Raw genomic sequence first — 19,670 nt, 5'->3', positions numbered from 1 at the left:
CCAGGGTCTAGTGGAGAAGGGCCTGTTCTAAGATAAGTAGGAGACAGAGGAATGTGGTCTCCGAGATACCAGGTTTTGGAGTTAGGTTGTTGGCATTTGTATACCAACTCTATCATTCACTAGCTATGTAAACTTGAGCAACCGCTAAAGCTCTCAAATCCTCAGATTTCTCATGCATGAGATAAACATATGAATAAGCTCATTGTGATGATTTAAAATAATACATGAAAGGTATATTATTGTTAAATATGTTATTATTAAAATCATTCTACAAATTTTGCTGAACCCAGCTGAATAAACTCTTTACTACTTAACATATCACGGTTAAATTTAAAAAAGCTAAGGAAAAAATATCTCCAATCTATTCATCAAAACAAGGGCTAGTATCTCTTAATTAGATTAGTAGAATTCTAGAAAAACTATATGCATTCTAAAATTTGCTTTTCCTTACTCTGGATTTCCTTAAGAAGAAATAGTTGTATTTGTTTCAGCCCACAAACCAAAAGATTTCACAAATTGCCTATGTTTTATAAATCTTAACAGACTAATGACTTAAAACATAAAAACCACATTTTAATATAATGTATATAGTCTCAAGCAACAACTCACTTAAGAACCTATTCCATATTTATTACAGTGGTTGGTTTGAGTTACAGCATTTTTAATAAGCCCTGGGGAAAAAGGTAATTTTCCCAATAATGATAATGGAAACTCACTGCATAGATTTAAGAACAAATTAATTAAAGAAATGAAACAAAGACAGTACATGATTTTATGTATCTTTCATTTAATGTATGGCTACAGCCATACATTTCTATATGCCTGTTGCTCAGTAGAAGAAAATTGCCTATTTTAAGAAAAATGTAACTTTCAATCACCATTTACAGATTCTTTTTTCTTCTCCCTAAGTACAGGTACAATGTAAGTTATTAAAGATTTAAAATATAAAAGTTTTAATACAGTAAGACTTCTAAGGAATCATTATTTCCAATCTTTATATGGATAAAGACTTCCTTCAATTTAAACATATTGATTCTTACCTCCTGATTAAATTTATGTGCCATCTCAGTAAGAAGTGAAGAAAAGAAACTAGTGTTTTGTAGCAGGACTCGACCCATAACTCCGAGATATGTTGACATCACTACAGGATATCTCTGTACAATTAAAATACAGCACATGTAAAATTGTGTTCAGGAACAGTATAAACAATTATAAAAAATCATGGGCATAGTAACAACAAGGGTATGAGATAACAACATCCTTCATATTGCTTCTTTAGAATGAACTACCAATACTGTCTGACTCTCTAACTTACTAAATATATATGTCATATAAAGTAATATATATATATATTTATAGGTATAATATATGTATATACATGTATATGTGTGTGTGTCTCTATACACATATATAATGAAGAGAGAACAGAAAAAGGATATTTTCTAATGGCATGTTTATATACTTCTATTACTTTAAATGCTCTTAACATCCAGTTACATGGTTCTATTTAGGAGGTGGACCCAGAACATGACTGGTGTTTTCACATATTTAGTACGTAACAAAACTAGCAGTTTGTTTTTTTTTTTGTTTTTCCATTCCTCTGCTTCAAATCTCTGTGTATGAATACACATGTATACGAGTGAGAGATTAGATAACAAAGGTAATCTATCCTTTCCTACGTGGAAAAATAAAAAACAAAGCTGTATGAATATTTGAAGTTTACTTAATTTACTTCAAAATAATCAAGTATTTTTAAACAGCTTTCCTTTTACATAAGACAATGAAGAAATAATTTTCCAGTAAAGAGGGAAAATAATTGAAACTACAGACCCCTAAGGTCCAATACTGTCCTAAAAAACTCAATAAAAATCTTACCTCCCCTTCTATAATACCTCTGAAAACACAGGGTAGAATTGGTTGAAACATTTGTGGGCCTAATACCGGGTTCACTTTAAGGGCATTTTCCACAACCTGGAAATCAGAAAGACACATTGGTAACAGTTAATAATGCAAGTCATCATTTCGTGCAAAACACAGTTAAAAAAATGTGTTAAGTATTACACACCAAATCCAAGATACAAATGAAGTAAGTACTTGATATTCTGGCTCTGACACACTTTTACAAAATAATTCATTAAAAATGTAATGTGATTATAAAATGTATAATATTTAGACACAGTGTATACCTTACATAGAATTATAATTAATCCCATTTTACTAACATAGGCATCATGTTGTAAATGGAATTCTTGTGTTTTTTTAATCCTCACTGGAGGATTTTTTTCAATTGGTTTTAGAGAGAGGGGGCGAGAGAAAGAGAGAGAAAGAAACATCAAGTGAGAAAGAAACATTAATTGATTGCCACCCTGACCAGGGATCGAACCCACAACCTAGGTATGTGCCCTGACGAGGAATTGAACCCACAACGTATACTCCAACCACTGAACAACCTGATCAGGTCTTTAATGTAATTCTTATCTTTGCATTTGAAACAAATAACCCTTATAAAATGTTGCAATAGAGGCACAGCAAAAGGCATTTCAAAAGTACTGGCTTCTAATAGTGAAAAGGAAAGTTAGTAACAACTGTACACAATGTCCAAAACTGAATCTATAGTTATCAATAAATTGGTCAGAAAAGGGCAAGTTGTATATATACTGAATATTTATTAAATGAGAAATGATCTATTTCATTTATAATATGATCATATAGATTATTAACAAGGAGCATTGATTGTTATAGGTAAAATTTATGAATTATAAACTACTTTTATATGATCAAAATAGGTCCCCTCTATGACAAAGGTAGCAGAAAATTCAGAGTAAGCTGTCATTTTCTGTTTGCTTACTTTTGTTTCATTTTTTAGGGAGTAAGGAAGGCAGTGGTCCGGAAGCAACAATGAGGACAAAGAAGGATGTTGCAAGCTTCCAGTCCCACTGCTCAAGGAGGAAGAAAACTACAGATACCATTTGGGAGACTTGTGGGCAAGTACCAGTCTCAAGGCAGAGCCAGGCTTCCCTTTAAATTTCAAGCAATATTTCTCAAGACTGACTATTGGCATTCTAAGTAGGACAAGGGTTTACTGTGTAGAGCTAGTCCATGCATTGAGGGGTCTTTAGTATCTTTAGCCTGTACTCATTATGTGCAAACAGCATGCTCCAAACACGATGACAATCAAACACACCTCCATGTATTTCAAAACATTCTTGAGGTAAGCAGAGAGTATTCAAAAACGACAATATTTTCTAATATAGAGCAAGATGTCCAAAGACAAACTTAAAAATGTAAACATTTTATGGTGGTCCAAACACTATACTATCTACTAAGAGGCACAGAATAAAAGATATCACAATTCCTGATTAAAATCAACAGGAGATTCAGAACATAATTAAATATGACCTCAATAAGGCTTATTTTGTTTAAAACACTGAATTTGGAATAGCGATGGGGAAGACATTTAGTAAAAGTGAGAATGTAGACAAGCTAGTGGACTGAGAGTCTCAGAGGTAAACAATCTCTATTTTACCTATAAATGGAAAGTTAAGGCCATCTGGATTGTTAAACACACATTTACCTTCATTCCCTCTTCAAACACCACTAAAATTACATGAGAAGTATTTTAAAGGAAGGGGACAATTTTAAAAGGACAAAGAAAATGTGAGTTAAATATTAAAAGGTACAAAGAATAAATTCAAAAAGCACTGGAAGAGACTTCTTTGGGAAAATTAAAGTAATAAAATACCTGATGGGCCATCACATCTGAACATACTGAGCAGAGACAATGGCCAGAGAATTTAGGGCATGTAACGTGTGATGAACCACATACACAAAATGAAGGCTAAACCTACATTATCACCACATTAACAGATGCAGAAGCGGCATCTGATGAAATCCAGCACACAATTATGGTAAAAGCTCTCAGCAGAGTGGGATTAGAGGGAATATACCTAAACACAATAAAGGCCATATATGACAAAGCCAATGCCAGCATCACACGCAACAGGCAAAAAACTACAAGCTTCCCCTTAAGATGGGGAAGAAGACAAGGGTGTCCCCTTTCACCTCTAATTCAACATTTTAATGAAAGTCCTAGCCAGGGTAATCAGACAAGAAGAAATAAAAGGTATCCAAATTGGAAAGGAAGAAGTAAAACTGTCATTATTTGCAGCTGACTTGATAATGTACATAGAGAACACCAAATATTCCACCAAGAAACTACTAAAACTGATAAATTCAATAAAGTAGCAAGACAGAAAATTAATATCCAGAATCAGTTGCATTTTTATATGCCAACAATGAACTATCAGAAAGGGAACGTAAGAAAACAAACGGGCTCACAGCTGCTTCAAAAAGAATAAAATACCTAAATATAAACGTAACCAAGGTAAAAGACCTACACTTGGAAAACTGTAAGAAACTAAAGAAAAATTGAAGAAGACAGAAATAAGTGGGAGCCCATACAGTGTTCATGGATAGGAAGACTTAATGTCATTAAAATGTCCATACTACCCAAAACAATCTATAGATTCAATGCAAATCTATCAAGATACCAAAGGCTTACTTCACAGAACTAGAACACATATTTCAACAATTTATTTGGAACCACAAAAGGCCCTGCATAGCAACAGTAATCCTGAGAAAGGAGAACACAGTTGGAGAAATCATGCTACCTAATAACAAACTATAAGGTCATAATAATCAAAACAGCATAGTGCTGGCATAAAAATAGACATATAAATGAGTGGAACAGAATAGACAGTCCAGAAATAAACCCACACTTTTATAGTAAATTAGTATTTGACAGAGGAAGCAAGCACATACAATGGACTAAAGAGAGTTTATTCAATAAATGATGTTTGGAAAATGAGACAGATATGTGCAGATGTTGGGAAACACCCGGCCTGGTTTCAGGAGCTGTAACCCTGCCAACAGGCTGGAGGGCCCCACGGCTGGAAGTAACCAGGGGGCCTTGGAGAAACAGGCTCCTGAGGAGACTTGGCCTGACCCTGCCGCCTCTCTGCTTTGCCATGGATGGTCAATTAGACAATGACAGGTAAGTGACCTAGCGCTTATGTTAACGACCTAAGACAGGCGTTGACCGATTTTGGCAGCAGACAAGACATTGGGGGACATGGTGATGGGGCAAAGAGTCCCCCCCGGCCCCGACCACTTGGCTTGGCTTGGACATGGCCGGAGTCCTCACTGCAGCCGAGAAGCAGTTTCCTTATCTCTTGGTGGTCCCCTCCCCGCACCTGGCTCAGGCTTGAAGCAGTGCAGGGGTCAGCTCTAAACTAGGTCTGGCGGTTGCCAGGGAAATCAGGCCTAAAAGTAATTTCTTTAAAGTGTGCTTTGGTCTTTCCTCAGATCTCTGGCCAGCTCATGCTGCGAAGGACATTCACATTATTGGCACCCCTTACCCTGTATCATTAAGGCGCTTGTCCTTATCTTCATTCTCTTTTGTTTATACTGGATTCCTCTCAGACCCATGTAAATCAGCAAATTCCTGTCACTTGTCTTCTTAAAAGTATCTATTCTCTGTGAAACTTAACATGTTAACGTAACGAGTCCATGTGTGCATTCCTGTGGCCTAGCCCACTGTTAAGTTTTTTAATAAAAGCCTTGGAACAAAGGGTAGCGGGGCCTTTCCCACTGGGGGATGTGCCAGGGCCTTCTCCAGTGAGAGGTAAGTGCCCCGCCTGCTCTCCCAGCAAACAGAGAAGTGTTTGCGACGTTTTGTGTTTATTCCCCTCATCCGCGACAACCCCAGGACGGGGCTCTGCGGGTCTCAGAGGTCTGCTCCCACCTCAGCGGGCCCCAGCCGGTTTCCCTCAGGTTTCAGGGAGCGCGGCGCTCTCTCTGTCACTCCCCAGCGGTGGCGGCGCGCCCCTATAGCTGCCTCGCAGTGCAACATGCAGAAAAATGAAACTAGACAACCTTCTTATACCACACACAAGAATAAATTCAAAATGGATTAAAGACTTAAATGTTAGACCTGAAACCATAAAAACCCTAAAAGAAAACACGGACAGTAAAATCTCGTACACTACTCATAGCAATATTTTATCTGATGTATCTCCTCAGGCAAGGGAAACAAAATAGAAAATAAACAAACGGGACTATATCAAGCTAAAAAAGGTTTTGCACAGCAAAGGAAACCATCAACAAAATAAGACAACCCACTGAATGAGAGAACATATTTGCTGATACATCTGATAAGGGTTAATATACAAAATTTATAAAGAACTTATACAACTCACCACACAAAAACCAAACCACCCAATTAAAAAATGGGCAAAGGACCTGAATAAGCACTTCTCCGAAGAGGACATACAGATGGCCAACAGGCGTATGAAAAGAAGTTTAATGCCACTAATCATCAGAGAAATGCAAATTAAAACCACAATGACATATTACCTCACATCTGTCAGAATGGTTATCATCAATACATGAACAATCAAGTGCTGGTCAGGATGTGGAGAAACGGGAACTCTTTTGCATTGATGGTGGGATTGCAGATTGGTGCAGCCACCATGGAAAGCAATATGGAGATATTTCAAATAAATAAAAATGGAACTACCTTATGACCCAGTGATTTCACTTCTGGGAATTTACCCAAAGATAGCTGAAACACTAATTTGAAAGAACACAAGCACCCCTGTGTTCACTGCAGCATTATTTACAATTGCCAAAGTTTGGAAGCAGCCCAAGGGTGGATAAAAAAACTGTGGAACATTTACACAATGGAATACTCCTTGGCCTTAAAATGAAATATGTACCCTTTGCAACAGTATGGATGGATCTGCAGAACATTATGCTAAGTGAGATATCTAATGAATAAACTGAACGAACTAACAAGCAAAATAGAGACAGACTCAGACAGAGAGCAGGCTGACAACTCTGAGGAAGGGGATTAGGGGGTGGAAGGATCGAGGAAAAAGGACTCATGGACATGGCCACCAGTGTGGTGACTGCAGGGGAGAGAGGGTAATAAGGGAGATAACTGGTAACGGAAAAAATTTCAATAAAAAATAAATTTTAAAAAGGAAATAAGAAAAAAAATTACACTAAGCCTTGACGGGTATGGCTCAGTTGCTTGGGTATTGTCCAGCAAAGTGAAAATTTGCCAGTTGGATGAAATCAGAGCACAAGCCTGGGTAGCCATTTGGTCCCCGGTAGGGTCCCTTATGAGAAGCAACCAATCAATGTTTCTCACATTGATGTTTCCCTCCCTTTCTTTCTCCCTCCCTCCCCCTCTATCTAAAATAAAGAAAATCTTTTAAAAAATAAAAAATTACTAACTCCAAGGTTTACAAACGTTTGTGCGGAAAAGAAATAATCATTATGACTTTTAGAATATATATTCACTTAAATGTTATCATTCAATACAAACAAGCTGTCAAACTGAGTGCTAGCCTGCAAGCCAAAAAGTTGCCAGTTGGATTCCCAGTCAGGGGACATGGCTGGGTTGCGGGCCAGGTCCCTAGTAAGGGGTGCACAAGAGGCAACCACACACTGATGTTACTCTCCCTACCTTTGTCCCTCTCTTCCCCTCTCTCTAAAAATAGATAAATAAAATCTTAAAAAAACACGTTACAACAATAACTGCTTTTTCTTCCATCATTTTAAATCATGTGGAGCACCTACATGGCTCTAAAGCAAAAGTACAAAATAGATTCCCTGGCTGAATGGCTGGGTTGGTTGAAGCACTGCCCCATGCACCAAAAGGTTGGGGGTTTGATTCCCTCTCAAGGACATACCTAGGTTGTGGATTCAACCTCAAGTTGGGGCACATACAGGAGGCAACCAACAGATGTTTCTCTTTCACATCTCTCTCTCTCTCTTTTCCTCCCTTCCTCCCTCTGTCTGCCTCCCTTCCTCTCTAAAATCAGTAATCATATCCTCAGGTGAGGATTGAAAAAAAGAAAGTACAAAAGACAGATAACATCCTAAAAGATCTAGCTACCATCCTATCTGCCTCTTCCCCCTACATAACCACTTTTATTAGTTTGACATTTTTTCCCATTGCTATCTTTGTTGCATTCTTTAAGTAAAACTCTAGACATCGTTCTTTGCTTATAGTCTCAAAATCATTCTAAAACTGTATTTAGAGGTCATCTTCATTCCTTTTTAAAGCTGCATGAAGCTCCTCTGTGTGGCAAAATAATCATCCACTGTTACTATTTTTATAAGCGTTTTGCTATTACAAATTGAACTTCTGCAGTTTAGTTTTAACCTATCCTTTTTCTGTACATACAGGAAGAGACCGTACTTTTAAAATCTATCAAAAATGCAAGCTTTTAGTTTGTGCATTTCAGCCAAACAGTTTTACTGATTTAGGCCTACATTACAGTATAAAGTCGTTAAATCATGAATCCTGAGGTCTGAATGCCTACGTTTATATCACAGCTCCAATACTTACTAGCTGTGTGACCTTGGACAAGGTGTTTATTGCTTTGTGATTTAATTTCTCTTTTGTAAAAACAGGAAACAGTACTGTCATGGGTTTATGTGAGTGTTAACATGAACTCAGTGTCTCTGTATTATGTGCTCAGAAATGTGTTAGCACACAGTAAATGCTAGTATTAGTTATTATTATTATTACAGAATAAATTATACCTCAAAAATATTTGTGCCATCTTAAATAAACATTATCACAAAGAATGAAAGCAACTGGCTCATTATTGCTTGATAAGACCATGAAAAACAGAACTGCTAAACTCAAAGCTGAATGTAGGCACATAGACAAATTTCAGATTTAGAAATTTTTTAACAATTAGAATTTGACTATTTTTAGTATATAATTGTATTCATATAGATAAATTGTTCCATGTCATATAATACAATAAAGCCTGTTTTTCCTCTTAACCATTTGCTCCTAAAACAGGCCTGCTTGTCTCTGTATCCAATTTTTCATAGCATTGTAATTTTGTTTCAAAACACAAAGAAGTTACTTCTAGATACTGTCAGAAATTAGTGTAACAGTGACATTTAGTCAAAAATATTTTTAAAATGTTATATATGTAGCACACTATATTAAGAAACAGTAACTGAGAGGTATTAAAAATGAAAATAATGAGCTAATATTAAAAACTATTTTAGCTTTGATGGAACTTTGAGAATAGGAAAACGCCAAAAATTTTGAGAGCTCTCAGCTTTAAAGTACAAGCATAAAAGCACCATTGTCCTAAAATATTCCTTATATAAAAAACAAATACCTTATTCATGATAATTAGTATATTCTTAGAATTTAACATCTGTTTAATAAATTTAAAAAAGTGTTTTGAGATTTCAAATCAAATATACAGGTTTGACTATAGCAATATTTATATAAAAAAAGTCCTAAATATATGTTATTACACTGCCAAATTTTAATTCAAGTATTTATATCCCATTAATGACCTCTTATTGGCATATTTACCGAGATATTGGTTTAGTGTATAACTTATGTTAAATGTTACAAATATTTAATATATATTTCTATGATAACTGATGTGCTGTTAAGTCATTCTATCAAAAAATGTCAAGTAAAACTGAGGGACAAATAATGGCATTACTTTCTTTTACTTTAAAGGAAAAAGAAACAAGCAATTTATTTCTATTAAAATTGTAAGGGTAATGCTGTACATTATGTAAATTTGGAACTTCCCATAATAAAAATTTTTAAGATTGTTATTCTGAAAAGAATTAAATACAATTAATTTTAAAGAGCCAGGTGAGATACATAGTTCTTCATAAAGAATAAAAGCTCTATCATGCTAATCACCTACTTTTAAAAATTTAACTAATGTATTCTTTATTTTAAATATACATTTATTTAGAAGAAATGGTCAAAGGAATAGGCAGGATAACTTGGTTTGCTTTGTTTTTCTTACAGCCAAAGAGCTCAGCAACCTAATTATATGGCCTACAAGGGAATTAATCTGTTTTATCCCAAAGGAAGATTACATATAATTAGATAACTATATAATTAGATTAGATACAAAATAACCAACACTTGCACTAGCTGATGACATGCTAGACATTGCTATTAAGTGCTTTATACCTAGAACTCATGTAACCCTCACCTCAACCTAGGTAGCAGGTAGTTTTCATCCCTATTTTACAGATGGAAAGTGAGAAAGAGATTAGCTTGCTCACCTCAAAGAGCTGTGAAATAGCAGAGCCAATTTCTAACCATGGCAGTTTTGCTTCAGTCCACATATAACCTGCGATGCTATACTATCTCTAATTATTTTGCAAGAATATTTTTTTAAAATAGTAACAAGAAAGTAAATATTCTCCTTAGGACATATTCCAAAACATCTGACTCATTTTTCAAATGAATTTCACAATGTCCATCCCATGTGACTTAAAGCAAGTTGTCTTTCAACAATTACTTTACTAATAACATTACAGGAAAGCAAGAGGAGAAAAAACACTTTCAATTCAAATTTTTTCTGGGAGGTGTTTAAACAAAAGATACAACTTCTTTTCTTCATCACTTAGAATACATAGATTACAATTTAACTAAGGATTTCAGATAATTCATACAGATTATTAAAAATCACATAGTACAACCCCTTATATAACAAATAACAATTTAAGCCCAGAATGTACTCAAGAATTGTGTAAGTAACAGAGCTGGGCTGGGTGTGCAAATCAAGTCACAGGTCAAGGAGAGAATATCATTCCAAATGAATTTTTAGTATACTTTAGATGGCATTTCTACCCACTGTAATGATAACCACCATGCTATCCTTAACATGAGAATCATGGATTCCCAGGCTTCCCAGTCACTTTTATTACATATATTTATAGAAAAAAAGAACATGCATTTACTAAGTTTATGATCATGGAAAAGTTTACAGTCTCACAGATAAAGATTAAAAAACACATACAGTGAAAAATCTACAAAGACAACATCAAAATGACAGAGTAATTTTCTCTCAACTTGCTGTCATTCCCACATTGCTAAACCATTTTCCCCTCAAACAAAATTAAGTCCAAAGTGTCAATTCCTTGTTATCTCCTCTACTTCCAGAGAAAAAATTATCAAGAAGGCAAAATATGAAGCTAAGATTGTGTTAGACAAATTAAGTACGTCAATATAATTATATATTGCCACGACACCAGTTGGGTTAACAGCATAAATATAAAAAATTCACAAAAACATTTTAGTAAACAAATCAATTATGTTACAAATGTTATAATACTTAACAAAAAGTTACAATGTTACTCTTAAGTTTTATTGCTAGAATACCTGAAATTAGTAATGGTGAGGATTAATTAACACTTGGCAGGAGACCAGGCATCAAGTATCCAAGAAACAAACATTCTTATTACTACCCCTTCAAAGCCCATAGGCTTCTTGGTAACAGTGGCTTGGATTCTCAGCCTTTATCCCTCACTTTAAAAAAGAAAGAAGAATCTATGAAATGAAAATCAAAGAGTTCTGCCATATTTTCACTCGTTTTGCTCTTTTTAGTTTTAAGCTTCTCTTGCAATTTCAAATATAAAAACAGGAAAACTCAAGAGTGTGAAGAGTGGAATATGTTAGATAAATGGACTTTCTGAAAAAAATCATAATTAATCAAAAAACCTTTTATTTCATTAAAGAATGAACACCTCAAAATAAGTGCAGAGGTACCAGTTATTCTTCAATGTAACTCTGTCTCATTCTGACAGGCATCAGGCAGATCTGACAACCATGTCTCCTTTTTGACTGAAAACACCAAGATCACATGCCAGTTACCTATACTCTTTATTTTTTAAGATTGTATTTATTCTTTTTAGAGAGAGGGATAGGTAGGGAAAAAGAAAGGAAAAGAATCATTAATCAGTTGCCTCTCTGATGAGCCCTAACTGGGCACCAGGCCCACAAGCCATGTATGTGTCCTGACTGGGAACTGAACCGGCAACCCTTGGCTCTGTGGGAAGATGCTCAACCAACTGAGCTACACCAGCCAGGGCACAGTTACCTGTATTCTTCACTACCAATGTATCTACAGCTTCAATCATTGCCATGCTTGCCAACTTAGAAAACAAATTCTTGCCTCTTTTCCAAGTCAATCCTTCCACATACTCTCCAGATGTAAAATAACAATCCCTTGTATCATTTGGAACCATCTTCCTCTATTGGGTCACTTTCACCTACAAAAACCTACTCAGATCAGGTTCTCCTCTCTATAAACAAAATCTGTCATTTTACTTTTAATACTACATTTTTGTTATGGGTTGTACTGTGCGTTGAAGTCCTGATCCCAGGTGCCTATGAATGTGACCTTATTTGACTACAGGATCTTTGTACATGTAATTAAAATAAAGTTATCCATTATGACTGGTGCCCTTATAAGAAGGGAAAACAGAAATTCAAGGAAAATGTTATGTGACAATGGAGGCATTGTGATGCATGTACAAGCCAAGGAAGCCAAAGACTACTGGCGACCACCAGAGGCGTGCAAAGTCTCCCCTGGAAGGAAGGTTAAGGGAGGGGAGGGAAGACCCTGCCAACATCCTGACTTCTAAGTTCCAGAAGCCTGTGAGAGAGATAACCACGACAGTTATTATAAATTAATTTCTGTCGTTTTAAGCCACCCGGGTTGTGGTACTTTGTTATGGTAGTCCTAAGAAACAAATAGCCTTTAATGATGTTTGCAGCTTCTTCCTTTTCTCGTCATTTTATAACTTAATACTCTAGTAATTTGGTACAAGACCCCCCTCCAACTTACAGACACTAAAGGTTTTAGGTAACACCATTATCCCTACTCTCAAAAGACAATCCTCACAATGTTTCCTCTGTTCTTAGTCCTGCTCACTTCTTTGTAGTATTTAACACTGTATTACCTAGCTTTATTCACCCTACTAGGGTTGCCAGAATTTGCAAATAAAAATACTGTGTTTTATCTGGCAACCCTAACCTTTACTATACTTTTAAAACTCAACCTCCATCTCATTCTCCCTGAAAAATGTTCTCTGCAAAATTCTGGGTTAGAAAAAAGCTTCTATACTCCCAGAATTACATAAGCAGATACATGGAAATGGTTCCCATTTCCCACAAGGAAGCATTCATGAAAACCACCTGGGGAACTTAAAAAACTATCATGTTCTTCAATTTTCACAAAGTTCACCAGGTGCTTCTGAGATACCTTTAATCCCAAACCACTATTGACCTTAAGAAAGAAAATACCAGCCAAGAAAGACTCCTGTGGTCAACTGAGCCCAAATCTTTAATCGAAGTCTAGCATCCATTGTTTTTGGGTGCCTCTCATGCATGTGGCATTTCAGCAAAACAGCTCAGGCCAGGCTGCCACACCTCCTACCACCTGAGTAAACACTTATAAAAAGAGTTCCTGGAATCATATTACAAGCAATAAGACTGAGATCGTTCCCATCCAATTGGAGCTGTGCAGCTATATCCTCATTTGCATGTCTAGTGACCAATCAAAGGGGCACCACAACAACCAGTCACAGCAGTGGAGCCAAGCCAATCAGAACAGTGATATCTGGACTAATCACATTATACAGATTTGGAGTTTTCATTTGAATATAAACAAATCAATCAGAAACTGGGGGGGGGGGGGGCAGAAAATTCTCTGTATATAAGGCCAGCCTCCACATTGTCTCAGTGGAGAGCAGTTTCACTGACTGTCCCTGGCTTGAGCTGTAACAGCAGAGTTGCAACATCTGAGTTTTAACAGTGGATTGCTTTACCTGAGCAGTTTTACTCCAATGAAGTCTCTCCCTTCACTGCACCCCAGATGGGGACGCCTGGTGGCAATGAACTGGTGGCAGAGAACTATGGTTCACACTACTATTTACATTAATACTAAATAGGGCCTGGTTGTTCACTTGCAATTCCCACCCCAACAGAATAAATTACCTTGGACCAGAAATTGCAGTTTCCCTATTATTTATTCCTAATAGAGGAAAGCACTGAGTATCAATGAATACCAATGCCCCACTCCTTGTGCACAGCATCCTGCTCCTGGCAGGAGAAACCCTACCCCTCAGGCAAGATGGTAGCAGGAGGAAGTATTGCAGTAAGCACACATGAGGCTAGTAAGACAGCTGGATACGGAAAAAAGCCCTCTTACACACTTCCAGTACCTGACTGGGCATGGGACCAGGCAAAGGTAGGCAAATGGGCTTCAGAGGTGAGGATGGCAGCAAGGAAGGAAGGAATGTGCTCTTTTACCCACCTCGCAAATGTACTGGCTGGTGTGTTCGTGGGACCTTCCAACGAACCAAATTGGCCAGCAAATTGCATGGCCAATGGCAGTGCTGGCCCCACAAGTGGGTTCCAATAAGGGAGCCTGAGGCCTGACAGTGGCTGGAAGGAAAGCTGAGCTGCCTGGATGACCACTCAGCGACTGCCTGTGGTTCCCAAAGAATGGTACTTCAAATGGGAGATGGAACTCTCGACATTGTCTTTAGTTTTGGTCTGGCTGAGAGAAGCAGGGTTTTCCTCTCACTTTCCCAGAGGGGGTAGACTTTGAGACAAGAGCCTGCTGTTCTCCCAGATTGTGGAGCAACTGAATAAAAACCTCTTTCCTTTCTCGCCAGCCTATGCATCTAGAGTCTGCCTACTGGTGGCAGTGGGCAGCTGAATCCCTGCTTTGGTTTGATAACATCACTAACAGAAGTTGGCAAAACTATGGCCATGGGCTAAATCCAACCAACTGCATAAGTTTGTAAATAAATTATTATTGGAATAGAGTCACACTTATTTATTTACATATTGTCTATGACTGCTTTCAGTCTATGACAGCAGATATAAATAGTTAAGACAAAGATTGTATGGCCCATAAAGTCTGAAACACTATGTGGTCCCTTGCAGAAATAGTTTGTTGACCCCTTACCTATATGGTAAACAATTAATAGTGATATACCAAATGCAACAAATTTATTAGTGAAATAAACAGGCATATTAACATAGATATCTGGAGCTTTATATGTGCAAATGTATACAATAAATGTCTGAAAAACAGCACATAAAATACTACAATGTTTGAATAAATTCAAATTGATGATGACTCATTAGATGTATAGTAGCTATCACATTGATTAATAAGAAAAAAAGACTTTACCATCTTAACAAACTTTTACCCACATTGTCCACAAATATACTGTGGATTGCTACTACATTATTGTGATTAAATACACTTCTCATAATGAACCTCTTTGGGCAAACATTTCTTATTTCACTAGGAGAAAATCAAGTTTTTAGGATCTCAAGCAGTGCCATGGTTTTCATACAATAAATGTTAACTTTGTTATGACAGTAATACGTCACCTAAAGAGCTCTCATATTTCACTTAGAATATAGCTAAAAAACTGAAAACAAAAAAGGCTACATCCTCTTGCCAAGTATAGACATAAAGTACATAAAGCATGTATGTATATACACACACAAATATTCATGTAAAGATTTACTTTAGTATATATACTTATATGTAAATATACACATTTGATATTCTTTGGATCTTTAGTATATAGGCTTAATATATAAAGATAATATACAACTCAGAGCCAGTTCTTAACTATGGAAAGTTACATACAATATATAAACATAATATATACTTTTAATCTGCAAAGATATAATGTGTAAAAAGACTAACTCAAAGCTTATTTAGCTGTTTTTGTATTGTTAAATTGTGGTATAACATTATTATATTAGCTTCAGGTGTACAACATAGTGATTTGATACCTGTTCTTAATTATATATAATCCATAAAACTTGGGATTCTGATAGCCAGCTTAAATTAAAAGTACCAACTTATAATGTGACAGTTTCATCTCAAAAGCAGGCTAACAAACTAGAGGGGTGAGAAGTATCAAATGTCACCAGCTTTTGGATAATTCATAAAAGATTTTAAAGCATTGGCTATACAAAGGGAGGTCTCATGATGAGGGGCACCTTCTTAGAAATGTGGTATCTGCATCTTAACAACGTCCTCAGGTGATCCATACTTGAGGACACTGGTCCAGAAATATTAGACCAAATGAATACTGCTAAAAGAAATTACTATCTAAAATTACTCTTCTCCTCCTTGCCAATAATCCAAACCCAAGTAAAGGTCCAATTTCATAAAATATAGATGGAAAACTTCTCATAGTAATCATTTAAAAGATGACAATACCTTGAGGACTTGAACTTGGCCTTCCGTAGTAATGTCCTTTAGCAGCTCACAAAAGGACTGACATAGACCTACTGCATACGTCTGCAATTCAATCAAAAGTCAAAATATACATAAATATATCTGCAATACCAAAAAACATGTAAAATTTAATTTAGAATTCATTATAATCTATTACAAATTATATAGTAAAGTTTCATTTAAAACTCTTTCAGAGACTTTTTACAATGCAAAAAACTATAACATACCTGTAAAAATTCTGTTGATGATAAAAAGATATAACCATTGATGATCTTAAAGCAGGTTCTGAGATTTTCTGAACTTAGTTCTGCCAAAATAATAAATATTGTTTAAAAAGAACAAACTAATTCATTGTTCAATGTCAGGTTAAGCAAAGTGATTAATTTAAAATTAAGTTACACACACTTCTTTACAAATCTTTTCTGAGTGCTATTCAGAACAGTAGTATACAAATAACTACCTCCAAACTGGCATCAACCTACAACTTAATGCTTTCCAATACACCTCCACAAAAAACAATTTAGAAAAAAAAATTAAGTTCCCTTTTTTTCCTTTCAGAAAAGAACTACATAACCACATGACCCAATCTTAAAAATCGAACTAAGTAACTAGTACTAGCAATGGCAAACAACATGCAATTAAATTGTTTTACCGTCACATTTTGACATCAGCTTAAGTGGGTTCACACAATAAGCATTATGCTACCGTACTTACTTATAAAAGAATCCCCATTATACTCCAAAAAATTAAACTGTGTATGGATATTCTCAATCCTTGGGCTTTGTTCTTCCTACACATAAAAAATGTTCTTAAAAAAGTAATTACCAGAATAGCCCAGGAAAAAAAATGTTTTCTTCTATGTCTTTCAAGAGTGCAAAATAGAAGCTATTTTGTTAAAATTCAGCATGAGCAAATATTATGCAGTGTTATTTTACACATCTTCCATATACAATAATGATACAACAGAACACAGATTGTATGTATATAATTGCACAGATTTAAAATATATAAAAAAATATATCATCTATATCTAAAACCTGCCCTTCTTTGTTGCTAATATTTAAAAATTCTATTTACTTGCAATAGGACAGATTAAAAACAATTTGTTTCTGGCAAAATATTGGCCTAGGGCCTGGACTCTTATCTAATGCATAATTTACCAAAGTGAGAAGACATTCTAGTCAGATGAGAATTTCCTATATATTCTCACAAGAAAATGACAATCCTTTTTCTAACTCAAAATGTATTTTAAAGGCATTAGTTCGCTAATTTTAGAATTTAACAGATAATTTAAAACTAAAGATGTGGAAGGGACAGGGAATGGCCAAGTTGTTACCATGCTAATAAAAGGCATAAAAAAAAAAATAACCAAGGCTGTCATCTAAATATTTTTCATAAGAAAAGAGGTAGGCCTTTATATTAGATAAAGTTATCCTTATGAAAAATTCACATTTTCCCTTTCTCCTTAAGGAGAGAGTCCAGTCAATTCTAGACTTGCTCATATTGTCTCGCAGTCCAACATATTTAAGTGAGAATTTAAGATGGCTATATTCCAGGCATGTTAGGGGATACAATTTCTAAATGATCGTCATCTAAAACTTGATCAAGATTTATGATGGAGAAAACAATACTTAAGACAGGTTGATCTTAAAAAACCATAGCATCCACCTCTTCTTGCAGATACTTAAAACAAATAGTCCTAGATCAATCATATCTCCAACACACTAGAGTAGCTTTTACTACACATTCTAGGGCATGCTCTCATCAGCAAATAGTAAATACTAATATTAAATATACTCCTAAAATTAATAATTTATCAATCTTGAAGTATATTAAACACTGTTAATTATATCCATGAGTTCCTAGTGACACAAAAATTATTGTCTGGTCCCAGTATCAGAACCATACAATGGATGTGTATTCATTTTCAGACTCTATGAATAATTAAAGTCAAATGTCTTCAAGCAGGCACAACTTTTCCCCTCTGGGGACATCTGGCAATGTCCGGAAACTTTGGTTATTAAAACTGGCACGTAATGGGTTGAGGCTAAGGATGCTTAATATTGACGTTCCTACTATGTACTGGGCAGCCCCACACGACAAAGACTCATACAGCCCAAAATGTCAAAAGTGTCCATACTGAAAATCTCTAATTTAGGTGATCAAGTTTTTTCCTTCCACAGACGGAGAGAACTCTGAGGTAAATCTGTGGATCACTTAAGTTTCCAGTTATGCTGTGTGCATATGTGATTTATATCTGTATGTCTAATTATAATTTATACTCCACTCCTTAATTTTTGCTATTTTTAATTTATAATTTCAAATGTTACATTTGATTTATTCTTTTCAGTTTCTTTAAAGAGGACAAAGAGAATAAATTATTGAATAACGTTACAGTGATTTAATAGGAAGCTAACTATGCTAGGTAATATTTATGTTTAGAGATGCAACTGTAATAGTTTCTTCTATTTCTGATAAAATAAAAAATCAAAATGTTTAAGATAGTTACAATGGCAGGGTTAGGGGAGCGGAGTGTGAAGTAACCTCAAAGTCCCTTAGATAGGAAGTTACCAGCAGAAAATTTTATTAGTCAAAGAACATTAGTTTGGCATTTATAACAACAAGGATAAGAGCCAATCACGTTTATCTTTTAAATAATTATTAAGTTAACATTATAAAAGAGTTTAAAAATTTCAAAAACAAACCCTTACAACTAAATTATTATTTACTTTTAGTTACAGCCTCTGGTTCTACTTAAAATATCTCCATTTCTACTTACACTTAGGGAAAACAATATAAAATTAATTTTAGCATTGGATTTATTCACAATTGATGTACCCTAAAAGTTATTCACTTAAACATCTTAAGAGTGTTCAGTATTACTGGTTTTATGTAATTTAAATGAAAACAAAAAACTTCCTGACAGTAACTTTATTTCTACTTAGGAAAAAAAATTACAGCTATCATATTCATTAAGTAAGTTTTTTAAACCCCTGACTTAATAAGAAAAAATATTTTCACTGATAAGGAAAAAAACGTAATAATTTTGATTTGTACTCTTAAAAGACAAACCAGTTCACTTTAGAACTGGTTATATTTTTAAAACGTTTTAAATCTCATCTGAAAAATGTATGCAAAAAGCTGTATGTCAAAAAATATAAATTAGTTGTGCAATACTCCAATAAAAAGTACAAGTATACTAAACATGCACAAAAACCGTTATAACCAAAACTACTTCAGTATTATTGAAGCTAGTATACATTCACCAATGCATAGAACAAATCACATATAATTGTTTTAAAAATGTATAGAATACATAATCTGAAAGCATCATACCATCTATATTCATTGATACTACTTATTAAATATAGGATTTTAAAAATTATCAAAAATCAGAAGTTTTAATCAAATTATCAATGATCGCAAGAATAAAATTTCATTAGTTTTTTGTTTTTAGTTTTTTAAAAAAACGTATCTTACTGATTATGCTATTACAGCTGTCAATATGTCCCCCGCTTTGCCCTTCTCCACCTG

General features: G+C 35.1%; 1 protein-coding gene across 4 annotated transcripts in view; it reads right to left on the bottom strand.

Moving 5' to 3' along the window:
• IPO11 (importin 11) overlaps window positions 1–19,670 on the bottom strand; it is a 192,386-nt gene that overhangs the window by 66,644 nt on the left and 106,072 nt on the right. For all 4 annotated transcript variants that reach the window (XM_054578401.1, XM_054578402.1, XM_054578403.1 and 1 more), the window contains 4 exons: window positions 16,364–16,443; window positions 16,119–16,199; window positions 1,876–1,971; window positions 1,041–1,154 (listed from right to left, as the gene is read on the bottom strand). In XM_054578401.1, coding sequence (XP_054434376.1) covers window positions 1,041–1,154; window positions 1,876–1,971; window positions 16,119–16,199; window positions 16,364–16,443 — 371 coding nt within the window. The remainder of the gene's footprint in view (window positions 1–1,040; window positions 1,155–1,875; window positions 1,972–16,118; window positions 16,200–16,363; window positions 16,444–19,670) is intronic.

This window comes from Pteronotus mesoamericanus, unplaced genomic scaffold, assembly GCF_021234165.1.
Source record: "Pteronotus mesoamericanus isolate MK-2021 breed Mesoamerican mustached bat unplaced genomic scaffold, CSHL_Meso_final contig_50, whole genome shotgun sequence".
Taxonomy (NCBI): domain Eukaryota; kingdom Metazoa; phylum Chordata; class Mammalia; order Chiroptera; family Mormoopidae; genus Pteronotus; species Pteronotus mesoamericanus.
The sequence above is the reverse complement of the archived record's forward strand: the minus strand, read 5'-3'. Positions and strand labels throughout refer to the sequence as shown.